Source organism: Phasianus colchicus, chromosome 1 (assembly GCF_987193195.1).
Source record: "Phasianus colchicus chromosome 1, bPhaCol1.hap1.1, whole genome shotgun sequence".
NCBI lineage: Eukaryota > Metazoa > Chordata > Aves > Galliformes > Phasianidae > Phasianus > Phasianus colchicus.
This window is the reverse complement of record NC_143436.1, coordinates 123,471,861-123,497,791: the sequence shown is the minus strand read 5'-3', so window position 1 is coordinate 123,497,791 and position 25,931 is coordinate 123,471,861. Positions and strand designations below refer to the sequence as shown.

The following is a 25,931-nucleotide window of genomic DNA, read 5'->3' as shown; positions in this document are numbered from 1 at the left end:
CTTTCAGGTCTGCAGTAACATTTCTGCCCTCAAAACAGCTTCCATAGGAAAAATAAACATATATTGAATAGCCACGCAGGCACCTGTCACTGGATACCAAGTTTCTCAGCTCGGAGAGGTCTACAGCTTTAACTCTGCTGCATCCAACCTACAAAACCTGACAAGATTTAAAGTCCTATCACAGCGGCCAGAATCTCCTTTAAAACTCCCTTCTCCCAGGGTGGTGATGAAAGACACGAGAGTAGGTGATGAGGAAGCAGATGCCCTGCCAACTTATTTTCCTAATGGGTAATAACCAACAAGAAGATTTGAATGATGCACAACCATCCTTAGGGACCCTGACCTTCTCTTGCTCTACAGTCCAAGGACATATCTTGAGAAACATCAAAGCATTCAAACTCATTCCTCTGGTTGTCATTAAACTTTGCAAAGGATAGACATTGAAAGCTGGCCTACTATATGCCTATGAAAACATTTGCTGTTCTCTCCTCAAATTAAGCTAACAAAAATTATTCATATAGCAAACAGAGCCAGATCTCAGATAAGATATATATATATATATATATATATATACACACACACACGTTGGGGTTTTTTTTAGAAGATATAAGGGTTTTTTTTAAGACTTACAAATAATTTTGTGGGCTTACTCCAAGCCACCAGACCTGATTTGGTAACATCACTCTCATCTTGGAGTCTTGGAGGAGAATATGGATTAGTGTTGAGGGCAGATGGGCTCAGGTGATGGGACATCTGGACAGCCAGAGCCTACTGAAAGTCATTATGACTCTACTAGAGCATGGGAAAGAGTTGTCAGGAAGCAAAGTCAAAGAGGACAAAAGATGTGCAGTACATAAATATGCCTAACGTTAATTACGTTTTCATTCCCACACTAGTGGAAGAATAACAGCCTTAATTTTGACAGTGAGCTTTTTAGAATTAAGTGGAAGAAGCTGCACAGATATTAAAGGAAAAAAAAATCACCTATAATCATTCAACAACACTAATTGCAGGGGAAATCCTGTGTGTGTGTCTGTGGATGGATGACTGCACGTCTATCTACAAACATATTGATTGAGTTGTTCATATATTATGACTTCTTAGTTTAGTAAAAATAGATGTGGCAATAAACTGTGGGGGAGCTGTAGCCACACCCACCATTCAGTGTCTGTGAAAAGGTGTTTTCCATTGGCTTCAATGTACACAATCTGCAGCAATGTTTGGTACCCAGAGTAGACAGTAAATGATGTCTTTGGTTTTTTTTCTTTGATATAATAATTTTGGAGTACGCAACCATTTGCTCCTCTTTCTTTTCCAGTGTAAAGATAGTCACGGGCTTATCGGTGTAGGAGAAAGTTTTCAAGCGGCTCAGGCAGGTGCAGCTTATGAACTGCATATAGGCACGATCGACCCAGATGCTTTCTGATACACAATCGGCACAGCTGGGCAAGGCTGGCAGGGCCTGGAAGAAAAGAAAAAAAATAAAAGAGCAAGCGCCCTCAACCCCGGTATAAGTCAGAAGGTAACAAACAGCAGCAAGGTTTGAAAATCAAATTGAGAACTACACAACAACTTTCTGAAAGTTAAGGAGAGCAACATACATTGCTGACATATTTTGTCAAAATTGATTCAGCGGCCTGAAACCTACGAACACTAAAAACATTTTTGTGCATGCACAGCTAGGCTTTTCTGAATCTTTTCTTGAGCAAATACCGAAAGTTCTATATAGAAGTATGTACTGGAGACATAGCTCTTGTGCAGGGTTTGGTCCTTCCTGAGCCCTGAGGGAAATGTTGCATCCTGTGACAATATCTTATTTGAAACTGGAGAGCCCACTGACAGGAAAGTTGTCCAGAGACTCATTTATCAGGTGCTTGCATGTCACTGCAGACCGTGGTGCTGTCCCCAGTGGGGTGAACCGGATGGAGCTCCCAGCCCCAGAGGAGATTCACCAAAGTCTGCTTTTACTATAGGAAAATGGAGGCACCTAAGCTGGTTGCTAATTCCCATCTGAGAATAAATTTATAGAAATCTGTAGGATTTGTAGAAAAGAGTACTTGAGCTACCATCACTGAAGTGAGAAAAGAAGCTATCACCTCCCAGAACAATTAGGAAAATGGAAACATTTTATATTTAACATCAAATAATAGTTAGGAAGAGGAACATTTAAAAGGAGACGTAAATAATAAGCATGGAAGAAAAGTCAGGGGGAATAAAGTAAACTCTTGAAGAGAATTCCCTAGGGTCCTTCTTTCAAACAGAAGGACGTCAGAAAACACAGATGAGGTGAGGGAGTTGTAGATGTTGGATACAGAAGAGTGTCTGCAAGTAAGACTGAAGGAGTGTATATCAGCTACAGAGAAAACTTCGCTTCTGAAAAGGGAAGAGCCAGCAGTAACTGAAGGACCCTGTGGCCCACCTGATTGTGAGGGAGGATAGGGGTACAACTTCAGAGTGAAAATCAAGCAGAGGTTCAGGAAGGGATGAGATTTTTAATATTGGCATATTTATTTATCTACAGAAGCTCTATACCAGGCAACTGAAGTGAAACACCTGCTTCTGCTCAGGCCTGAACACCTGAGACACAGGGACAGAAGTCACAAGAAGTGAGAAGCATTCAAGCAAAGGCCCCTCCAGAAGTTTTTAAACGTGACAATGATAGAACCTGAGAGAATGTCATGGAGCTTTGTCAGGGGAGGGGCAGCTGGGAGCTAAGGAAAGGTTCTTCACCAGAGGGCGGTGGGCATGGAACAGGACGCCCAGGGCATTGGGCATGGCTCCAAGTGCCAGAGGTCAAGGAATGTTTGGACAACGCTCTCACACATAAGGTTTGAATTTTGGGTGGTCCTGTGTGGGGCTGGGAGTTGGAATAGATGATCCTTTTGGGTCTCGTCCAACTCATATAATTCTACAACTTTTCTATGACATTCTGTGACAAATTAAAGTACCATGTGAAATGTGGTGAAAGAGAGAAGGACAGAAGAATCTTGAATCAATGTTTCACTTCCTCCATAAAACTCACCTGCATGCAGAGGCCAACACAAAGCTTATACACCCCATTGACATTAATTACCATTCAAGAGCTCTTAGGCTTTCTATGCACATTGCGTTGCTCATCACTGGCAGGGAGTGAGCTGTGACCAGGAAGGCAGAAGCCTGGGGCACAGACCAGCTAGCAGGGCACAAGTGAGCTAGGAAACATGGAGATTAGAGGACAAGGGAATTAACAAAGCATGTCCCTTCTCCAGGGATGGAGATGCACAAAGTTTTGGTTACATGTGGCAGAGGTGAAAATGGCACAAGAAGTGTTAGATTTATTTCTGCTTAGAAGTGTATTTAATTAGATTGGGAAGATAACTAGAAATATCGGAGAGCCTGCATGTAAGCTGCAAAGGGCATTACTGGTTTCTGCTTGGATCACAGTCCCATAAACATGCATTTGTTTTGTTTGTTTGTTTTTGTTTTTTGTTTTTGTTGTTTTTTGTTTTTGTTTTTCCCAGGAAGAAGGTCATTGAGCCACAGTGGTTAACTGAACACAAGATACTAGAAGAGCTGTGATAATATCTGTGTGTAAAATTTCATGGCAGTTTTCAATCCTTAGTCCTTAGAGTCTTGGTTCGTAAATAAGGATAAAGGATAATAATCTTCGATAAATGGAAAACAAAGGCACAGAATAACTAGCCAATTTGCTCATTAAAACTCTAATTTGGCAGCAGATCTGGCAAGAAAACAGAGATTGCTTGCTCATTTCCGTGTAGCATGATACACGCTTGAAATCAAAAGAGAAATTATAGACAAGATTAAATCCCTTAAGAAAAAGGCTTTAGGTAAAAATTAATACTGTTCTACTTTGAAACGGCAAAGGAGAAAAGGCAAAGGGGAAAAGGCAAAAGAAACCTTTACCTTCACAAAGTAGAAGTGCCTGCTCCACTTTGCTGTTGGGTATGGCAAGGTCCAGGGCACATTTGAATTCAGCATTTCTGCATTTCAGGTTAGCACCATAGTCTGCCAGCAAGATGACTATCTCTGCACTGGATTTCCTTGCTGCTGCATGGAGAGGAGTGTCTAGTAGCTTCCCCGCATTGACATTGGCTCCTTGGGAGAAGAAGAGTGCAGGGTTGGTACAAGGAAAAAGCAAGAAATATCTGACCTGGCACTACATAAGTTGGGTATTCACTGGTAGCCTCAATAAATGAAGGGGATGAGTGGCACCCAGGCCTCTGTCACCGATCTGTGACATCGGTGCAAAATTCAGATCAAATATTCTCTGTATAAGTGTCTACTGATCACTGACTCCTCTCTACAACAGGCACAGCTGATCAACCATTGAAATTCTTAGACTGTCAACCCAATAGACGATCACAGAATCATAGAATGGCCTGGGTTGAAAAGGACCACAATGATCATCTAGTTTCAACCCCCCTGCAGGGTCACCAACCATTAGATCAGGCTGCCCAGAGCCACATCCAGCCTGGTCTTGAATGATTACTGATCAAAACCTATGACAAATTTGTTAGTATCAAACAATCTACGTTAGACTATGTTATTTTAATTAGAGGACACCCGTTAGGTGTCTGTAGTAACTTTGGAAGCGCAGCTAGCAAGATGCTTGCCCTGAGATAGCCATGCACAGCACAGCCATACTTCCAGCAAGTGTCATCTGCAGAAATTTACACTATCTTATATATTGTGTCTGGGCCTACAGAGATTATTTTTTCAAGCATCTTTACTGCTATTTTCATCATTAGCTGAGAAGAAAATGAGGTTAATGCTTAGCATGGCAGTTTAATTTTTCATAATCAAAAGACTTGATTTTGGTCATCAATATTAGCTGATATTTTCTGTTTCCTGCCATTGTTTTAGAAAACTCTGGTTTACTTTCACATTCAAATGGTCTCAGGTAGATCTCTGTAATTAGAATTTTCCAGTAGGGAGATTCTAATTTCATAGAATCATACAGATTGGAGAAACACACTAAAATCATTAAGTCCAACTGTCAGCCCATCCTCACCATGCCCACTAACCATAACTCTCAGCACCATATCTATATGGTTCTTCAACATCTCCAGGGATGGTGACTCTATCACCTCCCTGGACATGTATGTATTCTTCATGAAGACAACTGAAATTCTAATTATCTCACAGATTCAAGCTGTCCAAACATCTCTTGCAGAAATCCTTCAAAATGTTTATGACATAGGGGTAACTTGGACAGAACTGGGATGGCTTACACTATCCCAGCTCTCCCCCAGCTCCTTCTCTGGACGTACCAAGTTCCAACAGCTTCTTGACACAGTCTGTCCTCTGGTACATGCAAGCAACATACAGCAGGGTCCCATAATGCAGGTCTTCTTGGTCAATGTCAACCCCATGAGCCAGAAGAACTTCCATGCACTCTCGGTGTCCTGTGCAGCAAAAGAGAACTATCACTTAATTGTAGTGACACAGAGCAGAATACACCCAAGTACAATCAATGAGGCATAAGAGCTGGGAATAAGCCAAGCACATTTATCTGTGCTGTATACGTTTTCTGGGGGGGAAGTAAATGTTTTGAAGCCAATAAGAGATGCATTGCACACTTAGTTGCTGTTAGCTTCACTCATAGACTGTTACCTCTCTTGACTGCCTCATGAATGGGTGAAGCAAGGTGGTTCCCGACCTGTGGCTTGGCTCCAAATTCGAGCAGCATGTTTACACAAGCCACAGAGCCACTGCAGCAGGCATTAAAGAGAGGAGTGATTCCATCAATGGTGACTGCGTTGACCTGAAACAGCAGGACATGCTCAGAATAATCCAGCATAAGAGGAACGCCCTTGCAGCATGTGTCATGTGCTCAACTAAAGTACGCTAGAATGCTTGTCTTTAGTGTTAGAGTTGATTTGATTTGCAACTTTCAAAGTGTGAGACAACATATATAACATTCTCCTTTGAGCTCTGCTCTCTTTCCCAGGCACTTAGTGCCATAAGGCTGCATCATTGCTTGTTACGAGTGATCCTCCTAGGGTTGCTCAGAAAATGCAGATTATTTCTTTTTAATGCAGAGAACCTGAGTATTGCCATGCCTATTTTGTACCAGCCCCAGTCCATTACATGCTCAGACAACTCTGATATTTAAATGAAAATATAGTTCACATTTAATACATTAATCTGAAAACACATTTCCAGCAAAGGACATATTCACAGAAATACTGTCATAATCCCAAACAGAAACAGAGATCAAAAGGGTTTGTGTTTATGCACATGTGTGTGTGTAAAACAGAAAACATTTCCTTTCTTGACCTCTAGCATAGATACCTGGCAAGAGCCATCATCTGTGGTTCTCCGCTGGGAGAGCATAGTCCTGTGTTGTGCTGTGCTGCAGCAGCTGCAGGATCTGACTGCCTAGCAAGCACTCAGAGGCAATTTATGTAGCAAATCTGCATTCCTTTATTATTATTATTACTATTATTATTATTATGCAAGATGTTAAAGAACAATGGGTTCTGCAAGCATACAGCACTTTGTGTGGTTTCCAAATTAAGAAAAGGAAAGAGATGGGAGACAAAGGACTAGAGTTAGGCTCTGCCCCAAGCCTGTAGTGTCACCTGGGTTTGTTGTGGCTGAAGTGCACTTGGTCTTGTTGAACTTAGAAGCAAGCATCAAATTGGAATATTTTCTCCCAGAAGTTAGTAAACATTTTGTTGGTTTTATTTCTGAACACAGAAGGAAGAAAAAAAAAAAGAAAAAAAAAAAAGAAGAAGAAGAAGAAGAAGAAAACCAAAAGACTTTATGTACCACGTACAGGTTGCTTTCATAGGTCAGCAACAGACAGCTCAGAGATGATTCTTTTAATTAAAAAAAGGTAATGCTACTTGTATAACAAAATCAAGTAAAACTGAGCAGAAAGTGTTTCTTCTTCATCTTTCAATGAGACTGAAATTTGGTGTAAAGTATAGGAAGTTAATTAATGTATTTTCTTTTGCAACAGCCTGATTTCCTGTTTTGGTGTTGCTCAGTTTCTTGCCATGTAAACAGTGCTTGAAAAGTGTGTAACCCAGCTGAATGAAACATGCTCTCATATGTATCATCCTATTTGGGTATCTCAGTTTTTAATGTGTATCCTACCTGAGATCCCGCTGGGGAAGTTATTTTAATAACGGATAAGCTGTCTCATTTATTTAAGCACATCTATTTTTACTTAGATGACACTCCCAAAATATTCCTCAGAAAACCAGAAGCAATTCTAATGATGATTATGGGGGAAAAACAAAACTAACAAAAAAAACCCAAAAACCATATATACTTTTCCCTAGGGTGATCGCCATTAGCCCGGGACTCACGTGTGCGCCGTTCTCCAGCAGCAGCTTTGCACAGGCCACATGGCCACCCAGACAGGCTTCGTGAAGAGCCGAGACTCGATCTGTTGTCACCAGGTTCACATTGAAACCCTGCAAGGTAGAGCGTGGAGCATGAGGACAGAGCCTGGCCCAGCTCTGTGGCAATCCTGGGGCACCAGCAGTGGTTGGGTCCTGGACAGAGAGCTAGGCAGGGGCAAGGGATGCATGTGGGTTCTGTTACTGCTCTCTGCTGCTTGTCCCCAGGCACTGTAACTGGTAGTGGTTATAGTTCAGAATTTGCTTGGACCCTTGGGCTCCATCAGTGGGGGGAAACAGGCACCCTTAGGATCTGATTTCGCTTATCTCAAAGTAGCTTTAGGTTACACCCACTGGCTATATTGAGTACCCAGTGTAATTCACAGAATCATACAATTGTAGAATGGTAAAATCATAGATTGGTTGGGTTGGAAGGGGTTTTACACTGGAAGAAAAGAATTGGAGTCACAATGCTTCATTATCAGCATTTCCCATAAATGACAATTCTTATATCTCTTCCCACAGAAACAGACACCAGGTTTATTCACAAGAAACCAAGAAGCTGCCATGTGTGCTATCCCCAAAATGCAGCTGAGTCTCCTCGTGAGATTTCACAGCCACACGTGAGAACAGGCCTTGAAATAGGCCTGAGTGTCTTCCCTAAGACCATTTCCCCTCTGCTCAGAGTGCTATAGACCTGGCGGCTCACGAGATGGCAGCAGTGCACTGTTTAGTATGCAGCTATACAAAGGCTTTCAGTAGACATTAATATGCAACATAACACTGTAAAAGTCACCAATCCTGCTGCAATAAGCATTATAAACAGCCACTGTCATTACTTTAAGATAGAAATTCAGTGATAGGAAAACAATCATTTTTCAGCAATGTGAAAGCATTATTCACACGAAGGCTGTAGCTAAAGTTTTCCTGTACATTACATCAGTGCACAAGAGCAGATAAAATCTTTTTTAAATGTTGAGACTATTCCATTTTATAATGATATAGATGTTTCATGTTTACTGATGAGTACACTCCTTCAAGAGAAATGTTTTCTAGAGGCTTCTGATAAGAAGAGAGCTATTCTTAGTCATTATTCAGATATAAATTTAACAAATTAAAAATAACTCCTTGCAAATGAATGAATAAGTACTGATATCTTGGATAAAACAGCAGTCCCCTCCATACTAAATGGAGACCAAGTTATCGATCTTACTATAGTTGTCTGCAAAATAATGCTGGCATTAAGCCTTGTTCTCATATGATTATACATTCCTACTAGTATATCTCAAAAACAAGATACTACTTTCAGTGCTGGACCAAGCCTTGCTGAGTCCTTGAGCTTTCTTAAAACTTCAGTGCTCCATCTCTTCACAGGCACAAACAGTTCCTAACGTTAATCCCCTGGAGAGCAGAAGCCCTTCTGACTATCTGAAGAGCTGTAATCCAAAGGTAGAGACTTTTGAGTATCCCATACATACTCTAAATTATAGCTCTCCATTTCATTTTAGGCTATTTGTATAGCTATAGAAGCAATGAGCAACATCTATGGTACTCCATGAAGAACTTTACCCTACCTAGTGACTCATCTCCATTTCAGTCTCCATAGACATTACTGCCTCTATCTCATTCCATCAGCAAGGACCTTCATTCTTCGCTCCTAAAATTAATGTCTTTGGGAACAGGACAAAGGGTAGATTAACTAAAAAATACACATATCGTAACACCCAGCGCTTCTCCTATGTATAACCATAACCAGTGAAGAACTGAGGCCTCCACTGTTAAACCACAACAGCAGGTGCCTGCCACGAACAGGATGGTGTAAAGACAGAACAGATGAAGATAGAGGGGATCTAGCACTTCTTATTCTATAAAATGGCTTTGCAGAGGGAACTAGATGAGTGAGAGCATTGGGAAATCAGCAACAGCTGAGGGAAATTACTCACTTTTGTCAGACTAGGGATCTGGGTTTGAAGAAAGGTGATAAGGAAAATGAATGGCAAAGCACAATTGTGACCTCTTTTACAGCTGTTTATATTCATACCATACTTCTTATCCTTTCTCATACGTTCTTTCCTCCTCTCTTTCTTTTGTCTGAACTTGTGGTTGCTGTTGGAACAGAGTTTGAGGCTGACAGATCTCCTTTTAGATATGTTATGATTATGCTTGTTGTTTTATAAAGCAATACATATTTTTAAAGATTTCTATTGTTGGTTTGTTGGTGTTGTTTTTTATTGTGTTTGGTTTTTTTTTTTCCTTCAAATGGATGATTTGTATTATTCCTGTTCTCCCCAAGCCCAGTTTGCACAATTTGTCATTGAAAAAAGAGCACAAGGGTCATTGTTTATCATACAGCAAGCTACAAGCAATAGCAGTCTTTGTCCTGGACTTGTCCTCAGCATCTTAACTAAGTAGCCAATCCATGTCCAAAGGCATGCATGGGGATATATTATTTATATGACTCTATTTCTTATGCCTGCTGCAGTCTGTTACCAGCTCACTGACTCAGATGCAATTCAGTAGAAACCATGCTGCTTCCTAACCCTGTCTTTCTTTACCTGCAGGCTTTTACCTGTGCAATCAAGGTTTTCAAAGACAGGAGGCGTCCTTGGAAGGCAGCATCGTGCAGAGGGGATCTGTCCGCCCAGCTGCCTGAAACAGCAAATTCATAGAAGTTAATTCAGGTATGCAACAGTATTTCCCCTGGGAGGATGGGGGAAGTGCAGTTGTGTGGAAATGCAAAATCGATGTAGTGTCAGCAGTGAAACTGTAGATAAATTGATTTCAGCAGAGCAGCTGAAGGCTCAGCACTCCGGAGAAGGTTGGCCACTCGGTAAGGTGCCTCAACACCAGCTTTGAAAAATAGCTAAGAACACACTTCAGCAAAGATCACAGGTTCAGTGCTGCTGGAGACTCATCCAAAGACTTCAGAGCCCTGCAGCACTCACATTGTAAAAGCTATCAGCTTCTGTCTGTTCTAGGGAGCTTTTGTCACAAGTCATGTTCCAGCTGCCCTTCACTTTATTAAGGGTTTCATAGCAGAGAGACACTGGGACACTCTGTCCATCAAATGAATTCTAGCGTGACTCTGTCTGCATTATTTCCCAAATTGACAATTTCACAAATGACTTCTCTAGCTCAGACAGGTAGGTAGCAAATTTCATCCTCCTCCTCACTGGAAGTTTTCAGAACAGACATGAAAAAACAGATCCTGCCCGAGCTTTCATTTTCTTTCCTTAATCATTTTAAGCTGTTGAACTGTGCAGAATTCTTCTTGCAGGTTTCTTCTTTTCCTTACTCTAATCTATTTATGTGCCATGAAATAAGTCCTTAGTCTAGCTGCTACCTACACTTATAGCCAGCTCAGATGGAGTGCATTTAACCTGCCAGAGGATGGAAGAAATACCAGTTGTTTGCATTTGTGCTCTATTGTACAATAGCCCCACAAAGCACAGTGCTTGAAATCCACATCCCAATAATTTTTTTCACTACACAGCACAACAGGGAGAAAGGAAAAGGTGATATATCTCCATTCTGGGTGTTACTTGAGGCAAAGAAATCTCAATGAGAGTCATGTGAACGTCCCTGGGGATTTCAGGCCAAGGACACAGCAGAGGTTTCAGCTTTGGCCAAGGAAGCCCTCATCATGAGCCTTCCCCAAAATGCCAATGAAGCCCAACCATCCCAAGGGCACTCAGTGGGCCATTATGATTGTACACCAGAGACTGCCCACAGAGTTGCAGGAGGAAGAGAGGAGGTCGACCTAAAAGGCCTATATCACCCTCTGGTTTAGAACCAGCATTGCTTTAAGGGGTTTCCAGCAACTCTTAGCATTCTTGCAGTGTGTTTTCATTACCTTAGTACTTCACCTTGTGGTGGTGTTACAGTTTTAAATAGTGCTTTCTCTTTTCTCTCCATTTACTTAAAGAGCTGCCCCTGGACTCCAGCAGCAGGAGGATGGTGTAGAAGGACAGCCAGCATAGTGTGCAGCCGGGCTCCTGAGGGCCAAGTAGGACTCGCTAAGCAAAGTGATGGAAACAGGTAGGGATGGAGAAAGATTTGCATGAAAACATCCAGAAAATCCCAGCTCCCACCTCATGCTGATGACTGAAATAGGCAAGCTCAGTTCAGAAAGTTAGAAGACTGATGACAAAAAGTAGGGGTCTCATCCACCAGGAGAGTTCAGAGGTAATAGCTTCATTGCCTTATTAAAACTCCTATGCATATTGTAGAGCATGTGTAAGCACTTTTCACATGCATTGTAAAGGCATGTGTATGCACACACATGCTTCATGAGAACACATGCTGTTGCATACTTCCATGCTAGCCACAGCAACCTACCTCCCTGAAATGTGTGGCAAATATAGTTCCCATACAGAGCACTTCTTCCCTCCATGGCTGTAAGTGACATGTTGGAAATCACTGTCTTCTCTAAGTCAAGGCTAACTTATCTTTAAGTTAAGTTAAGGAACACTTCTGTTGCACTACACTGCAAAGAGAAGACGCTTTGAAACTCTGCCTGTAACCCAATCCTGTGCCCCAGCAACAGTGTCACGTGGTCCTATATTTTGAAAGATTATCCTTAATGGCTTTTGCAAATGGCAACTTGCAGATAAAAACATGTTGTAGTCTGCTCGATTTCAAGACACTTTGCTAAGAACCTGTACAAAGAAAAACCTGGTGTTTGTCACCCATCTGACTGCAACTGCATGAATGCACCAGGAAAAAAAAAGTGGCAGCAATAAATAATTGGACTTACTTATATTCTAGAGAACAACGCGTAAGTTAATAATCCAGAGACAAACATTCCTGTGTATAAATGCTCTGTAAGAAATGTTTTGCTGCCATATTTCTCTTGGACAGTGCTGCTTTGGGTGACCATCTTGCACCACAGACAGTCCCACTCACTTTCCTGTACCTGTTCATGGCAGCTCAGTTCATCAGGAAGCAAGTGTCCAAAACTGAGTCACATAAAGGCCTGAAATGTCACAATGCTGAAAGAAATCTTCAGGCTGGAAAATATGCTTTCGTTAGTAGTAAATTTAAAATACTGTGTCATTTTAATCAGGTGTTTGCACTTCCAGTAAATTCACTATCTATACATTATTTTATATAGACACATGCAATGGAGGTAAAACCACTTGGGAAAAAAAAGAACCTGCACCATATAATTTTCAGAACCATTTCAGATTTATTCATTTTTATGGCCTGACTTGTTGACATAGATTCACAAAATAATTAGTTATAACCTCCTAGAGCTTTCTTTCAGGAAATCAACACAAAACTTTTCCCTAAATATTCTGTCGGTAAACATAGCAAAGCCATCTGTAACCCCAAACCAAAGAATGCCATGCTTCCTAGAACAATCTTTTCATCTACTGTAGTGCCTTGAGCAAATGTCGTCCTCATTCGAGCTGGGTAGCTGTTGAGTCTCAAATTTTGCACACCTACCACATGCCAACACATACCAACACCGCAAAGACCTCAGAAGTGAAAGGCATGTCAGGTTAAAACATTAACCCTATGCACTTAGCAACAAACTCTTCGTTTTATGGAAACTCAATGATTTAAATCCCAAAGTTATAAATATGTAGCAAATAGACGTCTGTCTGTTAAGAATGTCTATGTTTTTACTTTACCTGGGACTATTCCATAGATCTCTTCTGCTATCCTGGCAGCCTCTTTTCTGTTGCCTTTAACAATATAGAAATGAGTCAGCAGAGCCAAGGAAATCTTAATTAAAAGTTTGAAGCAAAACAAAGCAAAAATGGCAAAATAAATGTTAGTGAAAGCCTGGAGTATAGAACTGCCCTCCATTTTGCTTTGAATAGTTTCTCAGGTCTGCTAAGTTGCACCGGGCTATTATTGGTATCAAATGTCATCTATTTTAAACCCTCCAGAACTTGCTGTTCCTCCCTTACCAAAAATACATTGGTTTTCATTTGGTGCAGCTATTTGATACTAAGTAACAATACCAAGTATAAAATAGTCTGAAAATCCCACAACATACAGGAAACAAATGGAAAAAATCTTTTCCAAACCCACGCGGATATTAGAAGACTTTTCAGATAGAAGCTCTCCATACCACTGAAAGCCTACACATCCACATTATATTTATCCTTTGACTTAAGAGTTGGATTAATAAAGGCTGCATAGGCAAAGTTGCAGAAGTAGTACAGAGATACTGCAAGAATACTGCTCTTTTTAAAAGGATGACCACAAAACTGACATTTGGTTGCAAAGATGTATCTGCCTTCACAGTCAACTGGGTAGATAAGAGGTAAACTTGTATGAGTCTGCAACCTGCAGAAAAATACAAGAAACTGGAGATCAGATAATTTCTGCTGAAGTTCTCCTAACCCTAAAGGAGTACGAAATCCTAGTAACAATGAAAAGCTCTCTAGGTGGTCTAAAACAACATGAACACAATAAAAATGACTATCTCAGAAAGACAAGCTTCATTTGTATAGCAGCAAATTCACCTTCCTGGCTTCAGAGCAGCACAACTTAAAGACTTGAGTTTAATGATGGAGTCATTTGAGAAAAACTCATGTAATCTCTTGCATATAGGAACACTATTGGATTGAATTCAAAAAGTCATCAGTAAGAAGGCAGAACAGTGCAGTGGGAAGTAGTGATGCAGATGAAGGTGGTGGTCAGATAAGCAATAGCAAGATCTGGCGTGATCACTCAGAAATATTTGGAATTTCTAAAACTAAAGGAAGGTGAGCAACAAAAGATAGGAATTGCAAGAGATGTTACACAAAGATAGAGCAACCACAGTACAGAAAGAGGAAGTGTACCTCCCTTGCTGCTTTGGGCAGTGTCACTGTGTTGTGTTTTGAATGGGATGGATTGTGCAACTTACCGGTAGGTTGCAGGACTGAACACATCAGCACTTGGTAGAAAAAACATGCCTCATTGAGAACTTCAGCACAATGCCTAACACACAATAGTCTTCTGTTTGAGTGATTACCAAACTGACAAATCAAAATATCCAGAAGATATGTTAGTCCTTCAGTATAACTGTCATGATGTGGTGAGTGAATAGTTTAGCTAGATCCCTTGAAAAACTGGAAATTAATTTTTATGTATCTTTAATGTAAAAGCCTGCAAGGAAAGAGCACAAAAGAAAAAAAACAGACTGATTTAGGAAAACAAAACAAAACATTTTCATTACAGGTCACCTTAACTTCAGTTGTAAGAAAAATGTCAAATATGGCCTTGAGAATTTGGCAAGGAAATAAAAATTAGAGAGGAACCTCCTCTCGAAAAAATTAAAAGAGGAGTTAAATCTATTCTTATGCTTGACAGTCTTTGAATTACAGCAGTGTATTTCTAAAGTATTTAATTGAGAGTTTGAGTAACATTTTCAATTAAAAAAGATAATTGGAAAAAAAAGACACAAATACATTATCTCTAAGGGAACCAGAACAAGAATACAAGAATGGTAGAGAACCTAGCTATTTTTCTATCAGTTTGATCTAGTAAATGATATTACTTTCTATGCAACCATCGCCTTATTTGCATCCTTAGATAGCACAGTTATAACACTCCAGCTTTTAGAAAGGGTTGTATGTAGTGACTCACTGTTCTCATCAAGCAGATGAAGGATTCATCTCACCTACCCATAGCCCATTGCACCACATATATTCTGGTTATCTAAACCTCTACTGTCTGGGCAAGATGACAAGGAATTCCAGCTGGTAATTAATATCTTATCTGCCTCCAACACCTATGGTAGCACAGGATGACTCACCCCGTAGATGCATTCCACCAGTCACTCCTGATTAAACAAGCTTAAATAACAATACGTACTAGACAATCAGTTTATACATGGTAATATTCAATAAATCCCACACAAACATCACCACCAGACTTAAGCTGGTGCTGAAAAAAGTCACAAGAAAAATGTGTAATTTCAGTACGAAGATAGGTTCAGGTGTAAAACAGCATCTTGATCTCAGCTTTATTCTTCAACAAAAAATATATCCCTTTCATCCAAGTGAATGCGTCAGTGAGAGAATAATTAGAAAACTATAGAAGTCAGTGTACTTCTGGGTGTCATGAAAAATACAGAGCAAATATGACAAGAGTAGTGTAATGATAGCAAGTCAAGCGAGATATCAAAAGTATTTAAAATTGATCTTTAAAAAAACGTTTGTGAAATACTTTCAGAATGGGTTGTTCTCATGTTTGTTTACAGTGAGTTTGTTATGTAACTGAAATTTTACAATTAATGAGCCTAAGTACATATGAATAAAAGGACTGGCAAAACAACATACATATCAAAAGGAGAAAAAATAAGTTTATTTGTTAAAGATGAAGAAAAGCTTGATCACAAAAAATAAGTTCATTACAGTGCAGCCAGCTTCTTACAGATCTATCCATATCCTCTAAAACACAGTCTAAAAGGTGAATCTTACACTTCACTTGATACTTGCTCTGGTTTAACACACAATTTTCAACTACCAACATGCAGTATATACTTCACAGTGTCTGCAAATAGTGTACTGGAAACACAACTTCTCCTTGTATCCATGTGATAGAATTTTAATATGGATCAATGCAAAATTTTCATCGCTAAAATAAAGTAGTTCAAAGCACTTCTGGGTGTGCTTAGTAGTCCCTTCTATGAAGGGGGGCAATTAAGCTTCTATATAGAAGGGCTTGGTGCATTCCCTCCTCCTCCACACAGGAGGCTTTGCTCTATGCAAGATGTTACTCAGTATCACTCCCTGGTTGGTAACATTTTCTTAGTATTTCACAATACTCAAATGTTACCCACCACTATAACATTTCAGTTTTATTAAATTGTATTTTTGGAATACGCGTTTGGAAATGAATAAAATAACATCTCTGCTCAACTTCTCATTATTGTGATCACTTTGAATAAAGTTTTCCATTTCACTCACTGCTGCTTTACAAAACTGTAAATGGTTGAGTGATGGTGACATCACCCCTTGCTCTACTGCACAAGATAGGTAAGTGAATCAAAGAGTTACGTGCATTGGGAAACAGCCTAGTAAAACCAGTTATGGCTTAAATATTTTTGCTTGTGCAAAGTGTTTTTCAGTCATCACTGTAAGTCCAACCACAAATGATGGCAAACAGCAGTACGCAGTATATTTCTATACTTTCTAATTTCTAATCCACATACTAATGAAAAATACCCATTCTTTATTGAAAATGAAATAAACATTTAGATGAACTGTTTTATTATAAGTACACAGTATTCCACAAAAGAAAAAGTAGAATTATTTTGAATAGATTCTCATAATCCTACTGAAAATCACATCTGCTTTTGTAGCTGTTGTGGGAAACAAAAAGAAATAAACCAGAATCAATAAAATATTATTAAAAAAATAGCATAACATCTTCCTGGAATGATAATCAGTATTTTTAAAGAGTTGCTGTAAACTAGAATGTTGTTATTTGAAAAAGTAACTAACTTTTATAAGTAAAACATTATCTTATCTCCACCCATTTACCATAACATGTGGCACCATTTTAGCTGAACTCCACTGTTAATGTAGAGTTTGAAAGATTCAAGTTGTAAGACAATGCATATTTTACATTATGTATCAAAAGCTAAAAAAATTCTATTAAAAGGAAATACTTTGTAAGTAGCATGTATTTCACATCATATTTCCAAGTTTCGTGAATACATGGTCAATAAAATTATCAAATGTTTCTGTAGCAATAGTGTACCCTAACTGACAAGATGACACTGACAAAAGCTGTGTTTCAAATACTACCCTTCAAGGGTTTGAAAACAGTATTTTTCATATTGCACAATTTTAACACTAATAGAGTGTCCAACACTACATAATACTGAGGGTCAAAAAAAATCATCATTTTTTCAGTTGAAAAAGAAATCAGGCTGGTGCATTAGGCAGGGGGTAGTTTGATGGTTGTCTGCCATCAGTGAGAGGTTTGCCTCCTCTCACATCTGCATGTTCTGCTATTCATATTAAAAATTACTTATAACTAACAGGTGCAAGGAACTTTTTTTCTTCTTCTTCAAGAAAAGCTTATCTATTGGTTACTCCCATTGAAGGGATGCCTTCTCTAGATTTAACTTGCAGAACCTGTCTGACAGTGCTTCTGGTGTGGTCTCAGTGAAATCACATATACTAACACTGTCCCTCCCAGAGATGGACTGTAATGCCATTTACATAAAAAGCAGAAGAATGTCAAGTGGAAAATAATAATAAATAAGAGCATTGTTAAGGCTTGTTAAGCTCTCACAGATTTATTTCTCTAGTTCACACACATACACACACACGTGCGTACGGACATTAATTTATGCTTTGGCATAGTCTGCTGGAGGTGTTTTCAGGCCTGACCTGGTTCTAAAGGCTATACTATATTATGTTAATTGCTAAACAATATCATTCCTTCACCTTCATATTTTTTAAAAAGCCACCTATGTATTTTAAGAAAAAAATAATAAAAAAAGGCATAAGTTTTGCCTCTCTTTCTTATGTGTAAGTTAGGAGGACAAATTCAGCCATTCTGAAAATATCAAGAACTCATTATGGAGTTTTAACAACAGGATAATCTAATTTTCTAATTTCATGAAGGACTTCAAAATTATAAGACTGGGCAGGCAAAACACTATCACTGGGACACAACTGATAGAACTAAGTCTCTGAAATTTCTATGGTAATAATGAATTCAAAGCAATAAGGAATTCAAGAGTAATAACAAATTTAGGAGTATTTTCAAGTGTCATTTTCATCTTAGGAAAGAAAAGGTATGTTTTGTTTAGATAGGTCTCAAAAATCACAGTAATTATAAGGAATTCATAGAGATTACAGTAAACTAATAATTTTTCTGTTCTGCTTTTCAAAATACCACAAAAGCTTATACTCAGTCTGTAATATTCAATTTACAGAGAAAAAAATATTTTTTGTCTCAAAGGCTCTTGACACATAAAAATCCATGTTCTCCCTCAGCTTTAAGTGCAAAAGTGATGTTTGTATACTTTCAAGAACTCAAAACTAAATTAGAACATAATTCTAAATTGAGGTAGTACATTTTAATCAAGTTTCTTTCAAAGAACTCCAGAAAGAAACTGAAGAATTTAAGTAGTAATATCTATCAGCAAGCCTTAAAATCTCTAGGGACTGGTGCATTTTTAATTTCCATCTGAGCACTTCTGGAGCTTGGAGGTTCTTCTTTAGCTCTTCTTCTTTTCCCCCAAAAATACTGTTTAGTCCATGCACCATTAGGACCTGTGGCATCCATTGCAACATCAATATTGGAATCTGGAGTTATCCACCTCAGAAACAACAAGAAAAGGAAGTTCAGAACTGCAAAAAGAGCAAAAATATACCCAGTCACTGGGCCACAGTGAGACATGAGTCTGTCAAGTCTCTCATCCATTGGTAAAACCACTTCATCTGCAACCCTCTCATACACCTAAGAAGAGAAAAGACAGAGAGTCCCTGTAAGTAAACCAGAACATAAAACTGATTTTTAATTAAAGAAACACTACTACGATAAAATTTAATGAATGTGAAAATACATGCTATTAATGACAATATATAGTCATACATTATATAGTTAGTCCTGTGTTTCACAGAATCACAGAATGGCTTGAGTTGGAAGGGACCCTTAAAAGCCACCTAGTCCACTTCCCTTGCAATGAACAGGGACACCTACAGCTACATCAGGGTTAGCTGCATCATATATATATATATATATATATATATATATATATATATATATATATATATATATATATATATATATATATATATGTGTGTGTGTGTGTGTGTGTGTGTGTAAAATATATATATATATTTTACATCCAATATAGTTTCATAAACCAGAAAAATGTTTTCAGGGACCTACATACACAACTCGAGTCTCAAATCATACAAAAGAGCTTTGTCGTGGAGAACATTGCAGGTTTCATCCTACAAATACATTAGCAATGAGCTAACAAACAACTGTCCTTTGTGCAACTTAAGCTCTGTGAGTCCTTCTCCCAGTTGTAACATTTCCATTCACAGAGTTTGGTTTCATGTCTTAAGGAAGGGCTACAAAAGCAGCTGAAATCTAGGCTGACTTCTATAAAAACTTTGCAACTGAAATGTGGTTTGCAGTTAAAAAATCATAAGTTGTACTGACTGTATGTGATAAAGTCATTGTATGTGACATTTCTACAAGGAGGTTTATAAGAGAGAGATTTATCTAAGTAACAGTACGAAGTAATTAAGACATATGTGTTCCAGCTACTCTTGTCCAAAACACAGGGGCTGAAGTCAAGAGTGACAGATCTTCACAGGAGTGAATAAATTATTGCAGTTAATATTCTTCACTAATGACTGAGTTTTCCCACTGAAGCACAATTCTAATTCTGAAATATGATTTCAAAAGCATGGTAATTTATTTTCATTACATCCATAGCTCATGTATATTCAGATATGTCTGCTGACATTAAGCTACCTCTTGTCTCCTCATTTTAAACTGCTCGTTAGCATATCACAGACAAAACTGTGTCATGAACTCTTTTCCTTTTCATAAATCTTATGCAGCATGTTTGCCAGTTATGCCAGAAGAGTTACTTACGGTGAAAATTCTGGAAAAAAATATATGAGTAGAAATGTAACTAGAGATCTAGGCTATTCTTCAGAATATTTATCAGCATTATGTCATGGAAAAAAAAGGAGTAGAAAGAAAAAAAAAACCTATTTCGGAAAAGAGAAGTATTTCCTGAACTTTTACAAACCACCTGTGTTTGATGGAAAAAAACATTCAGAAATTAAACAGAGATGCACATAATAGTGTTTCAAAAAAGTCACTTTCCAGAAATGTACTTTCAGAGAATTAAAGTGGTTGTACATACTTTTTCAGTTCTCTCTGCTACATTCCTCCATGTATAAAATGTCTTCACTTTGTTATGAATGCTTTCTGGAGATGGTAGTTTTCCTGATCTGAGCTGGGTAATTGCCTTTTCTAGTCCATCACACAAAGACTTCACAGAAGGTTCACATAAAATAATGAGATTTTCTGGAAGCACCTCAGGAATCCCTCCAACTCTTGTACTCACAACCTTTGAAAGAAACAAAAGGATTACTACATACACTGCATAACAATAAAATACAGTGATGATAGTGCTGTTACATTGTTTAGATGCAACATTATCACAGAGATAAAGAGAAAAAAAAAACAATACAATGACTGGTTGCCATGAAAGCAAAGACTGATGCCTTATTCTGGGAGTTTTATCTGAATGAGAACTAAGGGTATAGGCCCTAAAGAAAACCTAGCACAACAAATTACTTTAATGTTGTTTAGAATTATTTGATAACATGATAAGACAAAAGATGGTCCAGTGAGTGATTAAGGAGATATTTTTCCTAAAGGTGTTTCTCACAGTAGAAAACTACATCTGTGCAATTAGATTTTGGACCTTTTCTCCATACACCCTCACAAGAACTGTTACCTCTACTTGTGGATAATAGTCCACATCTACCTTCAGTTTATAGTTTCTAGGCTGAACCTTTACAAGAATTTCTTTAGAAGTTCAGTAACCTGAATTATTTTTAAAGCGAAATCAGGAAGTACCACAACTTGTGTTCTCTAATCATCTCTAGCAGGCAACTGTAAGAAAACCACAGAACTTCCAACTCCTAGAGTGGAAAACAGATGACTGGGAAATGAATGCCACAAATTAGTACTATTACCATGAAAAAATGTTGGAGTGGAATAAGGGGGAAGTCCCTTTTATTTTCTGCACTTCTTGTATACTAGCGTCCTGGCTTCAGTTGGGATAGAGTTAATTTTTCTACTAGCCACTGGTGTGGTGCCATGCTTAGATTTAGGAGAAAAAATAATGCTAATAACACACATGTTGATTCTGAACAGTGTTTACACTAAGCCAAGGACTCTTCAGCTTCTCATGTTGCCCTACTAGCAAGAAGGGGGGTGTACATGAGAAGATAGGAGAGGACAAAATCAAGACAGCTGACCCAAATGGCCAATATATTTGATATTCCATACCGTATGACATCATCCTGAACAATAAAACATAGGGGAGTTGGTGGAGGGGTCAATCATTGCTACAAGACTAGCGATGTGTATCATTTGTGTATTTTTTTTTCCTCCTTTTTCTTTCCCATTCAACAATCTTTATCTTCACTCAGAAGTTCTATCTTTTTCCCCCACCCATTTTTTCCCCCATCCCACTGAGGCTTAGCTACCTGCTGGGTTAAATCATTAGATACTTCATCAGTTTGTCTTTAAAAAAGTTTCTTCAGGTTTTAATGTAAGGAGTTCTTCATAGCTGTTGATTAACTTTTTCTTTTAGCTGTCAATCTGTAAATTGAGCTCTCTATTAGCCAGAAAGGACTTTTAATGTGATTGCTCCAGTGTTTCCTCTCTCCTCTTATTTTGAATCCCTGCATTCAGCTGAAGTAAGACACTGTATGTCAGACCTTGATGCAGAGGGAAAATAGTCTTCAAACAATGGTTTAGTTCGGTAGTTCAATACATCCAACTGACCTATGGTCCTAAGACATTTTTCAGGAGCTCCTCATTAAGCAGAGTCAAAGTAAGCCTTCATGAACATCAACTACCCTTCAATCTATAATATCAGTACATACACAGTAACACTGTGGAGACATAGTCTGGTTAATTCAAACTGAAAGTTAGCAGGTGTGCCTGTATTCTTAGCTCTACTACAAGTTTCATGAATTTTGACTGAAATGGATACGTGCATTCTAGATAAGTTGATGTTTTTTGTTTGCTTGTTTGTTTTACCTGTAAACCACAGCTTGCTGCTTCCACAATTGCCATACAGAAGGCTTCAGTGAGGGAAGTGTTGAGAAAAATGTGACCCTGGACTAGAACATCTCTAACATCCTGGTGTTCCAAGGCTCCTAGGAGACGTACCCTGTATATAAGAAAAAGTACAAGATAAACACTAGATTTGTGCTCTAATAATTCTATATAATGTTAAGCATTGGTTTAACCTGGCAGGTGGCTGAGTACCCCATAGTCATTTGCATATTCTCCCAAATCCCAGTGGGATGCGGGAGAGAATGGAAAAAAAATACAGAAGTAGAACTCGGAGGTTGAGATCAAACTATTTACTAAGATAGAGAAAAGAAAAAGGATAATAGTTATGACTACATATATATATTAATACATATGAATGTATATTGCAAATAATGCACAAGCAATTGCTCATCACCCCTCAACTAATGCCCAGCTAGTCCCCAAGCAGTGGAAGAGAGCAAGATGAACTCCCACCCCCTTCAAGACTCCATCTGCATGATGTCATATTGTATGGAAATCCCTTTGGCCAGTTTAAGCCAGCTGTCCTGATTCTCTTCTTTCCCCGCACCTTGGGCCCTTCACTGAGAATGGCCTTGTCTCTGTACAACACTACTCAGAAGCACCTATGAACATCAGTGTGTTATCAACATTGTTTTTCACCTAGAAACAAAATATAGCATCATACCAGACACTATGAAGAAAACAATTCTGTCCCAGCTGAAACTAAGACACATATATACTGAAAAATGAGTTCCAATCTACACACATATAGAGAGAGAAGCAACATAGACACCTTGTTCCATTTTCTCTAAATCTTGATCAACAATAAAGAAATACAAGACTCTTGCTTTTTTTCCAGACAAAGTTGATGGAGGAGGAGTTGCCCCATTTTGTTTTAAGAACAACCACCTTCAAAATACTGGCTGATCCTTCTAGCTCTTTACGAGAACACAGCTTCACAGAATTAATAATAAAGACTAGTGTGCCTTTCTGTGTTTAGATGCATTATCTGAATTTTTAGCGTGAGGTGTGACCAATGTCAAAGGCTGAGGTAAAAGAAAAAAAATAAATGAGAATATCAAAGATCAGAGCCTATTACTTTGAAGAGGTACTGGAAAACCAGAAGAAAGAAAAACAGAACTAAAAAACAAATAAGTATCTTTCATACCAGAGAGGAGCAGATGAAAGAATTACTGATTGAAGTACAGTATAGATACTGGAAAATTAAGAACCTGGTAGTTGTTGTATAAAAAACTATCTTTGAACAACAACAAAGAAATATTCACAGACATCACAGAAACATTTGGTAACATTTAATACAAGGAACACGTCTGTAGCACCACAGGAAGACATACTAAGTAAGTCCTGGCCTGAAGAGTTTCATACTGAAATTAAAAGAGTTAAAATAAAGTAGAGCAATGGCAAGGAGGAAGCTTCCAGAATTATTAGCAATTATTCTCACAGACAGTAGCAACATAAAGTAGCCATCTAACAGTTCATGCCACATAGTGATACTGCAAGTACATTAATAGTGTGATAAATTCAGATTTTCTCTGACTCAAGACAAGGTTCACACCAGATCAACTTGCAAGATCATAGTCCAACTCTGGAAGTTCTCAGTTAGTGCTTGGTCTTTCTACATTGCCTTCTCCAGCCTCAAGTTTTTGAGGGAAGGAGGCAGGGAGCTGCTGTCTTTCCTACCTCTTAAGTACAGTGATTATAAACATGCTCAGAACAAACCTGTCATGTAGCTGGTATCTTTCTCGCACTTCTTCAAGTACAATTCGTTTTGGTCCTTCTCCTCCAACTAGGAAATGTAACTCTGGATACTTCTGGCAGAGCTCAGGAATTATACCACTAAGCAAATCTATACCTAAGAACATAAAATATAAGGCAAGATGTTATTGTATTGGATATTAGAAGTTATACCATTATGCAAACCTACACCCAAGAGCACAATATGTAGGACAAGCCATTACCGTAATAGCACTTATCATGATGTGGCCTACTGCTACATTCCCTCTTGTCTTATCACTATTTGCCCACGTAAAAAGACGCTCTCCCCCCTGTTTATATGTTCCCCTCACATACTGGAAGGCCGAAATGAGGTCACCCCAGAGCCTTCTCTTCTCCAGGTTGAACAAGTCCAACTCTGTCAGCCTTTCTTCCAGCCCTTTGAGCATCCTCATGGTCTCCCCTGTACCCAATCCAAAAGCTCCACATCTTTCCCGCCCTGAGGGCCCCAGGCCTGGATGCAGTAAGATAGTAAAGTAACATAAGCCAAGCTTCACACTTCACAAATTTCAGTTTACAAATCTTCCATATCAGAGAAGAAACATATGTCTAAATCCAACATGCGCAAATGGGAGCGATGACCAAAATGAACATTTTTTTGCTACCATTACCTTTTCTGTAAACAAGCCTACTGACCACCACGATTGTTATGGTGTCGTCATCCCTCTTAGACGGGTCTGGGGTGAAATCAGTGGGATCCACAGCATTAGGGATGACGGAGACGATGCGAGGGTCCAACGCCGCTCGCAGCACCGTGTTCTCCTTACTGGTGTAAGAGACGCAGATGATGTGGTTCGTATCGCACAGGGACACGGTCAGGAGTTTGTTGGTGAGCACCGAGCTGACATCCGCAAAGCCAAAGAGCGAGTGGTCCGTGAACACCGTGCGCAGCCCCATGGTCTTGGCGTGGAAGAGCGCGTCGTGCGCCATGGCCGAGAAGGAGCTGTGGGCGTGGACGATGGTGACGCGTTCCCTTACGAAGATGTACCTGAGCAGAGGCAGGCTGTGGAAGAGCGTGGTGGCGGTGGACTGGTTGTACATCACCTTGAGGGGCAGGTAGTACACCTTCAGCCCGCTGGTCAGGTAGCGGACGCCTTTACGGCCGCCGTAGGCGTGGGTGACCACCAGCACCTTGTGGCCTCGCTCGATGAGGCACTGCGACAGCTGGTAGATGTGGCTCTCCACACCGCCCATGTTGGGGTAGAAAAAGTCCGACACCATGCAGACGCTCTGCATTCTCCCTGCCGCCATCCTCCCGCCGGGGCGACGACGAGGAGCCATCACTCTCTGCCGACCGCACGCCGGACCCCCGCGGGCCCCTCGCAGTCGCTGGGCCCGGCCATCTCCCTCGCGCAGGCCGCGCCGACCGCACTCCCGGCGGGGCAGGCGGCCGCCGCGGGCCCTTTAAGAGCGCGCTCACCTCGAGCAGCCGGCACCCGCCTCGCAGGGGGGCGCGCGCACGTACCTGCCGCTCGCCGCCGCTCGCCGGGCGCTGCCCGCCGCCTTCCCATTTCCGGGTACGGCCGCGTCACCACGGTAACCGCGCGGCTGTCTCGCACTGTCCCCGCAGCCGAGCCTCGGCCAATCGCCGCCCGCAGCCGCGTCACGCGGGAAAAGAAGCGACCAATGGGAGCCGGCTGCGAGCGTCTGGTGGGAGGCGGTGGGAAGGGCCGCGATAGAGGAGGTGGTGGTTTCGTTTCTTCTCTCAGGCCGTTGGTCACCTTGTGTGCGAGGAGTCACCGCCCCGCAGTATTCGTACAACGCTCTGGAGACCCTTACACAGTCGTTACTCAGACAGGGCAGCGAGGTGTCCTGGGGCAGTTAGGTTGCTCTGTGATATGAGGAGGGAAGGACTGAGAGCTGCAGGCCTCACCTCAGCCATTCTCGTGGTAGATGGGCAGTGGGATGCTGCATCCACTCACCTTAACAATGCTGTGTGCTGCAGTGAGAGGTCTGCCTTAATTACTGTTAGAAAAGCTTGCACACTAACAGATA

The 25,931-nt window shown here is 40.0% G+C and overlaps 2 protein-coding genes across 4 annotated transcripts; both read right to left on the bottom strand.

Annotated features, from left to right (window-relative positions):
- Positions 1-645: 645 nt before the first annotated feature.
- ASB11 (ankyrin repeat and SOCS box containing 11) lies at positions 646-13,181 on the bottom strand. 2 transcript variants are annotated; one of them, XM_031596068.2, is made up of 7 exons: positions 12,989-13,181; positions 9,922-10,001; positions 7,320-7,427; positions 5,614-5,764; positions 5,271-5,405; positions 3,904-4,095; positions 646-1,462 (listed from the first exon to the last, which is right to left on the bottom strand). In XM_031596068.2, the coding sequence occupies exons 1-7, from the start codon at positions 13,164-13,166 to the stop codon at positions 1,338-1,340; spliced, it is 969 nt and encodes a 322-aa protein (XP_031451928.1). In that variant the 5' UTR covers positions 13,167-13,181; the 3' UTR covers positions 646-1,337. The 2 variants fall into 2 exon arrangements, with proteins under 2 accessions (XP_031451928.1, XP_089981385.1); XM_090125259.1 differs by lacking the exon at positions 12,989-13,181 and adding an exon at positions 11,691-11,841.
- Positions 13,182-15,637: 2,456 nt separating this feature from the next.
- PIGA (phosphatidylinositol glycan anchor biosynthesis class A) lies at positions 15,638-25,471 on the bottom strand. 2 transcript variants are annotated; one of them, XM_090125254.1, is made up of 6 exons: positions 25,402-25,471; positions 24,548-24,980; positions 23,883-24,015; positions 22,125-22,257; positions 20,209-20,415; positions 15,638-18,776 (listed from the first exon to the last, which is right to left on the bottom strand). In XM_090125254.1, exons 2-6 carry the CDS (start codon positions 24,975-24,977, stop codon positions 18,456-18,458), a joined length of 1,224 nt encoding a protein of 407 aa, XP_089981380.1. In that variant the 5' UTR covers positions 24,978-24,980; positions 25,402-25,471; the 3' UTR covers positions 15,638-18,455. The 2 variants fall into 2 exon arrangements, with proteins under 2 accessions (XP_089981380.1, XP_031451921.2); XM_031596061.2 differs by lacking the exon at positions 25,402-25,471 and having other exon boundaries at positions 24,548-25,360.
- Positions 25,472-25,931: the final 460 nt, after the last annotated feature.

Excerpts from the sequence above, each read along its gene's own strand:
- ASB11 (XM_031596068.2), bottom strand. The coding sequence starts at position 13,166 with ATGGAGGGCAGTTCTATACTCCAGGCTTTCACTAACATTTATTTTGCC. Across the intron at positions 5,765-7,319 it reads TGCTGGAGAACGGCGCACAC|GTCAACGCAGTCACCATTGA; the intron begins GTGAGTCCCGGG and ends CTGCTGTTTCAG. Across the intron at positions 5,406-5,613 it reads TCATGAGGCAGTCAAGAGAG|GACACCGAGAGTGCATGGAA; the intron begins GTAACAGTCTAT and ends TTTGCTGCACAG.
- PIGA (XM_031596061.2), bottom strand. The coding sequence starts at position 25,217 with ATGGCTCCTCGTCGTCGCCCCGGCGGGAGGATGGCGGCAGGGAGAATG. Across the intron at positions 20,416-22,124 it reads CAGCAAGCTGTGGTTTACAG|GTTGTGAGTACAAGAGTTGG; the intron begins GTAAAACAAACA and ends TTTCTTTCAAAG. Across the intron at positions 18,777-20,208 it reads TAGCAGAGAGAACTGAAAAA|GTGTATGAGAGGGTTGCAGA; the intron begins GTATGTACAACC and ends TTCTCTTCTTAG.